The 10,889-nt window shown below is 49.5% G+C and overlaps 1 protein-coding gene across 1 annotated transcript; it reads left to right on the top strand.

The window, feature by feature from the left end:
• The first annotated feature begins 281 nt into the window (after nt 1–281).
• FAM98C (family with sequence similarity 98 member C) lies at nt 282–10,274 on the top strand. Its single transcript, XM_048501288.1, has 4 exons — nt 282–387; nt 6,353–6,489; nt 8,608–8,742; nt 10,048–10,274. Exons 1-4 carry the CDS (start codon nt 314–316, stop codon nt 10,257–10,259), a joined length of 558 nt encoding a protein of 185 aa, XP_048357245.1. The 5' UTR covers nt 282–313; the 3' UTR covers nt 10,260–10,274.
• Nucleotides 10,275–10,889: the final 615 nt, after the last annotated feature.

Below are 10,889 nucleotides of genomic sequence, written 5' to 3' on the forward strand. Positions count from 1 at the left end.
GTTGAGGCGAGGTTACGCGAAGAAACTCTCGATTGGTCAGGAGGCTGGGCTTCTACCGGTTGCTATGAGAGCTCGTAGCCAATCGGAGACGCCTGGCCGTGACGGACGCTTTCGAGATTTGCGTGCGGGCGAGAGGAAGAGTCGAGGGGGCGTGATTATTTCGGAGCAAGATCATTGGCGGAGAGGCGGGGCTTCTCCGGCGGCGATTGGCTAACATTCAGCCAATAAAAAAGACCCCTTCAGATCAGGGCGTGGCGTGCGCTTGGGCCAATCGAGGCCATGCGGAAGAGCAGGCCGGTTGGGGACTTAACCAATGCGCATGCGTGGTCAGAAGACTGGGCGGCAGGTGGATTTTGCGGCAGGCATGGAAGGCGCTGGAGTCGAAGGGTGAGAAGTTTAGGGAGGGGTCCGTTTAGGAATCTGGGGAAGGGGAGAGGCTGACAATAGGTTTGCCATCCTCCAGGCGAGGCCTGGAGATCTCCCAGAATCCTACTTGGTTTGCAGAGGATAGAGATCAGTTCCTGGAGAAACTGTACAGTGGGCTGTATGGCAGGGGTCTCCAATCCTTTTTGAGCCTGCGGGCAGAGGTGGGATCCAGCAGGTTCTCACCAGTTCCCGAGAGTGGGTTACTGATTATTTGTGTGTGCCGAGAGGGGGTTGCTAATTGGGTCTGCTTTTCCGTTAGAAATTCCACTAGGTCCCAAAACCATCAAGTCCTGTTGTTTCCTATGTGGCTGGTTAGCGGAGGCAGAAAACGGGATCATTCTCCCTGTTGGGGCTGTTTTAAAAACATGTTTGAGAAATATGGTAAAGTTCCTGGTTTAAGGAAAGTCTCCTCCTTTTGATTTCTAGAAACAAAATTAAGTATTTGAAAGTATTACGTATTTGACAGGCAGTCCATTAGAGGAGAAGTAGTTGTTTCTGTTGGCAGTAGACGATAGGACTTGCTACAATGAGTTTAAATTATGGACAGGAAGATACCAGCTGGAAATTGGGAACTTTTTTTTTACAGTAAGAGTTTTTTACAGTAACAGAGAAATTATTAATGCCCCGCCCCCGGAATGCCCGGCCACGCCCCCGTCGTGCCCCGCCCAGCCCCATTGGCGCTACACCACTGTTTGAATCCCACCACCATGGGAACCTGTTACTAAAATTTTTGGATCCCACCACTGCCTGCGGGCACATTTGCCATGCAGACAGGGACCCCTGAAAACACTTAATGGGCACCAGTAAAGTTGCCCGTTGGGTCCATGGTGCCTTGTTCTGTGGCACTGCACCCAGCCGAAGTTCTTCTGCACCCCAAACTCCACCTACCCCACTTTCCATCTCCAAACAACCATGAGTTTGCCAGTCCAGAGCTGGCAAGCCTAGTTGGGGGAGGTTCATGAAGAGGGGCAGAGAAGTGGGGGGTGGGGGGCTTAAGTTTGTTTGACTTGTATCATGTTCTTCCTGCCAAAGCAGGCTCAGAGCAGCTACCAACACAGTGATGGCGAACCTTTTTGAGACCGAGTGCCCAAATTGCAACCCAAAACCCACTTATTTATCGCAAAGGGCCAACGCGGCAATTTAACCTGAATACTGAGGTTTTAGTTTAGAAAAAATGGTTGGCTCTGAGGCATGTGTCATTCGGGAGTAAGCTTGGTGGTAGTCGGTGACTTTGCTTTGAAGCTACCGTGCAACTGTTCGAATGGGTGAATCACGACCCTAGGAGGGTTTATTCAGAAGCAAGCCCCATTGCCAACAACCGAGCTTATTCCCAGGATCATGCTTTAGTTCTTCGCATGAAAAGCAGTGGGGTTTAACAGTGCTTAACAGGGTTACCTACACTGCTTCCCCAAAACTAGGTCTTAGGTTTAATGCTAATAATCGAGCCCAGCAGCCCAGGCCAGCCTAGACGTGGAGGGGGGGGGCACTCTGTTTGCGTGTGCCCACAGAGAGGGCTCTGAGTGCCACCTCTGGCACCCGTGCCATAGGTTTGCCACCACTGTACCAACATGTTCATACAAAGTGCAGTACAATATAAAACCAATAAAACTCCCCGCAATAAGATCCAACGTGACACATAAGTAACCAGGTAGAGGGGGGGGAAAGGAAAGAAAACTAGGGAGGCAGAGAGGTTTGGGGAAATAGGTTTTGGGGTCCGTTCGCTGCTCTGGCTGGGTGTGGCATGCCAAGTTCAAGAGTGTAATTGTGAAGGGATTGGACTGCACCTGGAAAGGGTGGGTCATGTTTGTGTAACAGAACAAGCTGTGTAATGCAAATAAGGGAGACGAAGGTGGAAAGGAGTGTTGTGCTGTGGAGTGACAGCTGGAAGCCTTCATTTTCCTTTCGGAGACCAAGGGTGGTATGGTTGTTGTAGAGTCCCAAATCCTTATCCCTCTGTGAGACTGAATTGCTTTTTCTCAACGTCTCCCATCTTGTATTGTGTGCTAAGTGCTGTCAGGTTACTTCCAACTTCTGGCAATCCTGTAAACTAGTGCCAGCATGGTGTAGTGGTTAAGAGCAGTGGAGTCTTATCTGGTGAACTGGATTTGTTTCCCTGCTCCTCTACATGAAGCCTGCTGGGTGACCTTGGGCCAGTTACCATTCTGACCAGACTCCTTCAGCCCCACCTACCTCACAAGGTGTCTGTTAAGTACATAAGAACATAAGAACAAGCCAGCTGGATCAGACCAGAGTCCATCTAGTCCAGCTCTCTGCTACTCGCAGTGGCCCACCAGGTGCCTTTGGGAGCTCACATGCAGGAGGTGAAAGCAATGGCCTTCTGCGGCTATTGCTCCTGAGCACCTGGACTGTTAAGGCATTTGCAATCTCAGATCAAAGAGGATCAAGATTGGTAGCCATAAATCGACTTCTCCTCCATAAATCTGTCCAAGCCCCTTTTAAAGTTATCCAGGTTAGTGGCCATCACCACCTCCTGTGGCAGCATATTCCAAACACCAATCACACGTTGCGTGAAGAAGGGTTTCCTTTTATTAGTCCTAATTCTTCCCCCCAGCATTTTCAATGAATGTCCCCTGGTTCTAGTATTGTGAGAAAGAGAGGAAAATTTCTCTCTGTCAACATTTTCTACCCCATGTATAATTTTATAGACTTCAATCATATCCCCCCTCAGACGTCTCCTCTCCAAACTAAAGAGTCCCAAACACTGCAGTCTCTCCTCATAAGGAAGGTGCTCTAGTCCCTCAATCATCCTCGTTGCCCTTCTCTGCACTTTTTCTATCTCTTCGATATCCTTTTTGAGATGTGGCGACCAGAACTGAACACAGGACTCCAAGTGCGGTCGCACCACGGCTTTATATAAGGGCATGACAATCTTTGCAGTTTTATTCTCAATTCCTTTCCTAATTATCCCCAGCATAGAGTTTGCCTTTTTCACAGCTGCCATGCATTGAGTTGACATTCCCATGGAACTATCAACTAAGACGCCCAAATCCCTTTCCTGGTCTGTGACTGATAGCACTGGTCCCTGTAGCGTGTATGTGAAGTTTGGATTTTTTGCCCCTATGTGCATCACTTTACATTTTGCTACATTGAACTGCATTTGCCATTTCTTAGCCCACTCACCTAATTTATCAAGGTCCGCTTGGAGCTCTTCGCAATCCTTTGTGGTTCTTACCACCCTACATAATTTGGTATCATCTGCAAACTTGGCCACCACACTACCCACCCCTACTTCCAGGTCATTAACGAATAAGTTAAAGAGCACTGGTCCCAAAACGGATCCTTGGGGGACACCACTCCCTACATCTCTCCATTGTGAGAATTTCCCATTTACACCCACTCTTTGTTTCCTGTTTCTCAACCAGTTTTTAATCCATAGGAGGACTTCCCCTCTTATTCCTTCATTGCTGAGTTTTCTCAGCAGTCTCTGGTGAGGAGAGGGGAGAGGAAGGGAAAGGAGCTTGTCAGCCACCTTGAGACTCCTTAAAGGTAGAGAAAAAGCAAGGCATGAAAACCAGCTCTTCTTGTAATGGTCTCTGAAATGTCCTATTCTCAACAGCCTTGCTCAGATCCTGCAAACCGAAGGCTGTGGCTTCCTTTATTTGAGTCAATCTATCCAGTCCTTCTATTGCAGAACTTGAGTCTCACCGTGATAGAAACAAACTGTCCCTTTTTCCCCTAAGAAACATGTTTGCAAGCATTCTGTTTTCCAATCCAATCCAATCCAAAAACCTTTATTAGGCATAAACCAGAAGTACCATACATTCCAAGTACAAAAACAGGATCATTGTTATATATCGTGTAGAGTGTGGATTAAAAATGTAGCAACTGCTTCAGAAATTTCTACATTAGGGCTGTTTAACAGCTTAGACATTTTTAGTTTGTCTGAGAGAAACATAAATTCTAGAGGTAGTAAAGCTCCCAGATCGGTTCTAATATCATTATAACTCAAACAGTAAAGCAGGATATGAGGGATTGAGTCCATAGCGCTGGGACAGTACCGACAGCAACACTCACTTTGTGGGATGTTAAGGAAACGACCTTGAAGATAGACAGAGGGGAATGAGCTGCACCTTGCTCTGGTCATGACCCATCTGCACTTATAATTAACAAGCTGTTCTAAGTATATAGCAGGGCTAGATTTCGGGGGGGGGGGGTGATCCCAAAATATAGAGGGGAACAGAAGCTTTGTGCAGCACTCAGGAGAGATTGGTATTCCTGGTCATACAGTCTGATCTTTAGATGATGGTAAATTTCCGTGGCGGTAAGCATATGAAGAGACTCCCAACATGGTGCCAAGACACCCACAGCCACCTTTTCTGGTCTCTGCCTAATATTTTTAAGAAGTGAGCAAGATCAGATAGAGCTTTTGCCCATCAAGGCTTCTGATTGACTGGCTGTGTGTATTTTTTACAGTGTTGCATTGACAAACAGCTCCACCACAACACAAGGATCTGCATTGTGTTACTGAAGTTACGCTGCGGCAGCCATTTTGTTGTGGCGCCCCCCTGTCATGTTGGAATTCCAAATGTTCTGGCTCAAAAAGCTTGGGTGAAGGACATAAAAACCGCAGCAGTATTGCTGTGGGAGGGGTGTGTGTATGTAAATTTTATCGCTGTAGCTTTAATGGATAATCCTTGGCAGTTTAGAAGGGAAAGGTGCCTCAAAGGCTGTCGCTGGTGGGCAGGAGGAACAGAGAAACAGGAGAAAGGCTGAGGCCAGTTATGATGAACCTATGACACACAGATCAAAGGTGACAAGCCACAATATTTTAGATGACAAACCAGTATTCACCAACACCTGACAAGTATCCTTCCTGTTTGAATGCGAGTCATTTTTGTAATGATTTCAGTCTAGCCCAGGGGTCTGCAACCCGCGGCTCTGGAGCCGCATGCGGCTCTTTTGTTCTTGTACTGCGGCTCCGCATGGCTTGGGTCCTCTCAACCTCCTTCGGAGAGTCGCCCTAAGGGTTAATGGGAAAGAGTCCCCATTCCTAGAGAGGCACAGCTTGAGACAGCTATCCCAAGCCACTTCCGACTTTCCTGTCCCAGTTGCCTGGTTGGCTGATGACAGTGATGGAACACTTCTTGGATTTCATAACACACTATAATGGTTTATACAAAGTGTAAAGGTAAAAAAACAATATATACAGTCGGAATAATACCGGAACAGGGGCACATAGCCAAATATCTTGAATTATTAACTGAACCCCAACAGAGATGGATTATCACAAGGGCCAGATCCAATACCTTCCCATCAGCCATTACAAAGGGTCGTTACTTATCCATCCCTCTCCAGGATCGGGTTTGTCCACACTGTAAAAACCAAGTGGAGACTCTTGCTCACATTATTCTTGACTGTCCGAGATATGTGGGCATCAGGAATTTCTCTCCCAGGCTGGCCCTAGACAAATCTAAAAGTGACTCTGACTGTTCTGTTGTGGAGCTTCTGTTAAACAGCACAGATGTCATGCTCTTGGAAAAAGTAGCAACATTTCTTTTACAAGTGACAGAACTTTCTAAGTAATGTATACTGCTATATAGTCTTCCTGTCTGCGCTTTGAATGTACTCTTGATTTGTATTTCAAAAATGTCTGGCAGTGCTCTAGAACCTATTTTTAAATGCCAAATAAAGGTTGTTGTTGTTGTTGTGTTATCTTCATTTTAAATGTCAAAAAGTATTTGCGGCTCCAAGTGTTTTCTTTTCCGTGGAAAATGGGTCCAAATGGCTCTTTGGGTGTTAAAGGTCGCCGACCCCTGGTCTAGCCTATCAGGGTTGATGGTGGGAGTATAGCCTATTGTGGCTGGGAAATGCAAGAATATGAATGTAATACGGAAAGAATATTTATAAAGTGCTGGTCTCTTTGGCTGTTCCTCTTCCTTAGACCTGATCTATGTTTTGTTCCCAGGTGCCTGTCTATAGAGACCTTTGCCGAGGTGGCTGAAGCTGGCGTATCCAGCCCCCGATTCACCTCCCTTTGCACTTGGCTTGTTTCGGAGCTCCGAGCCCTTTGCCCTTTAGAGGAGGACATCAGTCCCGCTTGTGGTAGGAAACCAGAGCTAGATGTGGTGTGCAACAACTGAAGGGTATTTGGGGGGCTGTTGAAGAGTACCATGCAGGGGATTTAGCATTATCATATGACTGCTAGTCTTTGAAAAGCAACAGACAAAACACAACCTAGCCCGATATCTTTGGGGTTCAGTTGGCAGGATTATGTGTCTGCATTGGATGGATAACCTGTGGAACTGCTTGCCACTATATTTTATTGATTCAGGTAGTCACTTGAAGGAGGAGGATTTTGGAATTAGTACTGCCAAAGGAGCTGCCAGGCCTTTAAGAACATAAGAACTAGCCTGCTGGATCAGACCAGAGTCCATCTAGTCCAGCACTCTGCTACTCGCAGTGGCCCACCAGGTGCCTTTGGGAGCTCACGTGCAGGATGTGAAAGCAATGGCCTTCTGCTGCTGCTGCTGCTCCTGAGCACCTGGTCTGCTAAGGCATTTGCAATCTCAGATCAAAGAGGATCAAGATTGGTAGCCATAGATCGACTTCTCCTCCATAAATCTGTCCAAGCCCCTTTTAAAGCTATCTAGCTAATTGGCCATCACCACCTCCTGTGGCAGCATATTCCAAACACCAATCACACGTTGTGTGAAGAAGTGTTTCCTTTTATTAGTCCTAATTCTTCCCCCCAGCATTTTCAAAGTATGCCCCCTGGTTCTAGTATTGTGAGAAAGAGAGAAAAATTTCTCTCTGTCAACATTTTCTACCCCATGCATAACTTTAAAATGGGGAGGGGGAAGAAAGCAATAAACCGGTGTTGGGGGGGGCGTGTTTTCCTGTGTGAACAGCAAAATTGGCACAGTTGTGCCTTCTCATCTCAAAAGTCAGTTAAATTCTAATTTTCTAAAATTGCAAGATGCGCCGTTCATTTACCTACAGTAGAATCTGGTTTAAGTCTCAGTGAGAACTCTGAGTTGATTTATTTAGAACATTTGTTAGCCACCTTTCTTCCTTATGAAGCTTAACGTGGCTTGCAACATAGATTATATCAGCGATGGCGAACCTTTTCGAGACCAAGTGCCCAAAATGCAACCCCAAACCCACTTATTTATCGCAAAGTGCCAACATGGCAATTTAACCTGAATACTGAGGTTTTAGTCTAGAAAAAACGGTTGGCTCCAAGGCGCGCGTTACTCGGGAGTAAGCTTGGTGGTAGTCGGTGGCTTTGCTTTGAAGCAACCAAACACTACCCCAGGTAAAGCTGATGGAGTGCTTTTAGTTCTTCCCATGAAAATCAGTGGGGTTTAACAGAGCTTAACAGAGTTTACCTACACTGCTTCCCCAAAACTAGGTCTTAGGTTTGATGCTAATAATCTTCCTGAAATTTATTTATTTATTTATTTATTTATTTATTTATTTAGTTATTTATTTAGTTATTTATTTAGTTATTTATTTATTTATTATTTCGATTTTTATACCGCCCTATCCCCGAGGGGCTCCAGGCGGTGTACAACAAAATTAATACAATAAATTAGGGCAAACCATACAAATAGAACAGCAGCCCATAAAACTCCAACTTTAAAATATACTGAGTTTCATTAAAACAGTGGTAATTTCATAATAAAGGCACCCGGAGAATCCTTTCCTTTAAAACCCTCCCCTAGGGAGCAATCGGACTCCTCCATAGGAGGATAATCTTGATGGAATCGAACAGGGGCGCCATACTCAGCGGCTGGTTACTCCAAAGGCCCGTAGTATAACAGTATAAATAAAAACAGTATAAATAATTATACTGTTATCACATGATGAACCCTGTGCATGCGTGCCCACAGAGAGGGCTCTGAGTGCCACCTCTGGCACCCGTGCCATAGGTTCGCCACCACTGGATTATATGCATACAATATACAAATACATAAAAACCAAAAATTAACATTAACCCAGTGCAATTCTAAATAAAGCCATTCTCAGGGGTTGTTCCCTAACTGTGGGGCTGCCCCCCCCCCAAAAGACCCCTTTTCTGTACCTGCCAAATGACCTTGTTTGATGGGGTAGTTGGGAGGGCCTCTGTCTGGAGATTTTAATTCCTACGCGGCAACATATGAATAATGTACGTAAATAAATATCATAAAAAGTTCCTTGTTGATGGGCTGGTTCCGTCAGGTCCTGAAGATGCGGAGACGTTCCAGATCGAAATGAGCGGCCTCCTTGGTGAGCTGCGTTGCCCGTATCCGGCACTGACAACGGGAGATGTGACTGCCAGGCTCCGCACGCCGGAGAATTGCCTCCAGCTTCTCTGTGAGTACCGGCAGGAATGGGTCATTCAGACTTTTTCTGAGCAGAGAATGGGCAGGTGGATGAAGGTGAGGGGTTAGCAGCTAAGCAGGGCTTGTTTTGGGGTCACGTTACTGCTCGGTGTAGCGCATTAGGGAGGTGAACATAAGAACATAAGAACAAGCCAGCTGGATCAGACCAGAGTCCATCTAGTCCAGCACTCTGCTACTCGCAGTGGCCCATCAGGTGCCTTTGGGAGCTCACAAGCAGGATGTGAAAGCAAGGGCCTTAAGAACATAAGGAAGAGCCTGCTGGATCAGACCAGAGTCCATCTAGTCCAGCACTCTGCTACTCGCAGTGGCCCACCAGGTGCCTTTGGGAGCCTCACGGGCCAGGAGGTGAAAAGCAAGGGCCATTCTTCCTTTTAGAGAACATAAGGGAAGAGCCTGGGCTGGATCGGGTGGACCAGAGTCCATCTAGTCCAGCTCTCTGCTAACTTGCGATTGTGGCCTATCAAGGTGCCTTTGGGAGCTCACATGCAGGATGTGAAAGCAATGGCCTTCTGCGGCTGTTGCTCCCGAGCACCTGGACTGTTAAGGCCTTTGCAATCTCAGATCAAAGAGGATCAAGATTGGTAGCCATAAATCGACTTCTCCATAAATCTGTCCAAGCCCCTTGTGCTTGGCTTGCTTTTGGTTGTCAGTAGCAGACTAGCGCTTCCTACTGGGCCAACACCACCCTCTGTATGCCACCCCAAGCTCTTTTTGAAAGATTGGCAGGAGGAAGGATAGGCATGCGTCTGTCTCTGATAAGCCCATTCCCCTTCTGTAGGGACAGCAGTCTAGATTGAACTAGTGTTCCCGCAGGAATCTGGCCTAAACTTGCTACAAACATTTGGAGCAGAGATGGGATCTAGCAGGTTCTCACAGGTTCCCGAGAGCAGGTTACTAATTATTTGTGTGTGCCGAGAGGGGGTTATTGGTGATTTTGCCACCTGATTTTGGCCTTAGTTACGCCCCTCCTCTCAGCAGTAGCGCACAGAACTTGAAGCAGCCTAGCAGGAGGTGCACTGGCATGCGTGGCAGCCTGCGTGCATTCGTTTCCCGCCCAAGGACCGGCGCAGCAGCTGCGTCCTTGCCACAGTCCCGCCCAGGAATGCCCCGCCCCCGGAATGCCCGCCCCCGTCGTGCCCCGCCCAGCCCCATTGGCGCTACGCCACAGTTTGAATCCCACCACCATGGGAACCTGTTACTAAAATGTTTGGATCCCACCACTGGTTTGAAGTCAGAACGGGCTAATAATGTGCATGCCCTCTTCCCCTCTCTCAAGATTTCTTGAGTTCAGAGCTCCTGTCAGCCCGGCTCCAAGTCCGGAAAAGACCCCCTTCACCAGACCGAGAAAAGCGATCCCAGGAAGCCGTGTGTGAGCTGCAGCATATCTGCCGGGCCTTGGGAATACCAGAAGCGGATCCAGACTGCCCCGTTTCTCAACTGATGGCCGACATAAAAGCCAAGGTGGGAGTAGATGATTGGATGCTATAAAACAGTGGTTCTCAACCTGGGGGTCGGGACCCCTTTGGGGGCCGAACGACCCTTTCACAGGGGTCGCCTAAGACTCTCTGCATCAGTGTTCTCCCCCCACCCCCCCCCCCCCCACCCCCCGAGCACCCCCCCCCCCCCCCCCCCCAACCTCTCCGCTCCCCCCCCCCCCCCCCCACTCCCCCCCCCACACCCCCCCCCCCCACCACCCCCCCCCCCCCCCACCCCCCCCCCCCCCCACCCCCCCCCCCCCCCACTCCCCCCCCCCCCCACCCCCCCCCCCCCCCACCCCCCCCCCCCCCCACCCCCCCCCCCCCCCACCCCCCCCCCCCCCCACCCCCCCCCCCCCCCACCCCCCCCCCCCCCCACCCCCCCCCCCCCCCACCCCCCCCCCCCCCCACCCCCCCCCCCCCCCACCCCCCCCCCCCCCCACCCCCCCCCCCCCCCACCCCCCCCCCCCCCCACCCCCCCCCCCCCCCACCCCCCCCCCCCCCCACCCCCCCCCCCCCCCACCCCCCCCCCCCCCCACCCCCCCCCCCCCCCACCCCCCCCCCCCCCCACCCCCCCCCCCCCCCACCCCCCCCCCCCCCCACCCCCCCCCCCCCCCACCCCCCCCCCCCCCCACCCCCCCCC

Source organism: Sphaerodactylus townsendi, linkage group LG06, assembly GCF_021028975.2.
Source record: "Sphaerodactylus townsendi isolate TG3544 linkage group LG06, MPM_Stown_v2.3, whole genome shotgun sequence".
Taxonomy (NCBI): domain Eukaryota; kingdom Metazoa; phylum Chordata; class Lepidosauria; order Squamata; family Sphaerodactylidae; genus Sphaerodactylus; species Sphaerodactylus townsendi.

Excerpts from the sequence above, each read along its gene's own strand:
- FAM98C (XM_048501288.1), top strand. The coding sequence starts at position 314 with ATGCGCATGCGTGGTCAGAAGACTGGGCGGCAGGTGGATTTTGCGGCA. Across the intron at positions 388-6,352 it reads GAAGGCGCTGGAGTCGAAGG|GTGCCTGTCTATAGAGACCT; the intron begins GTGAGAAGTTTA and ends TTTTGTTCCCAG. Across the intron at positions 6,490-8,607 it reads GGACATCAGTCCCGCTTGTG|GTCCTGAAGATGCGGAGACG; the intron begins GTAGGAAACCAG and ends TGGTTCCGTCAG.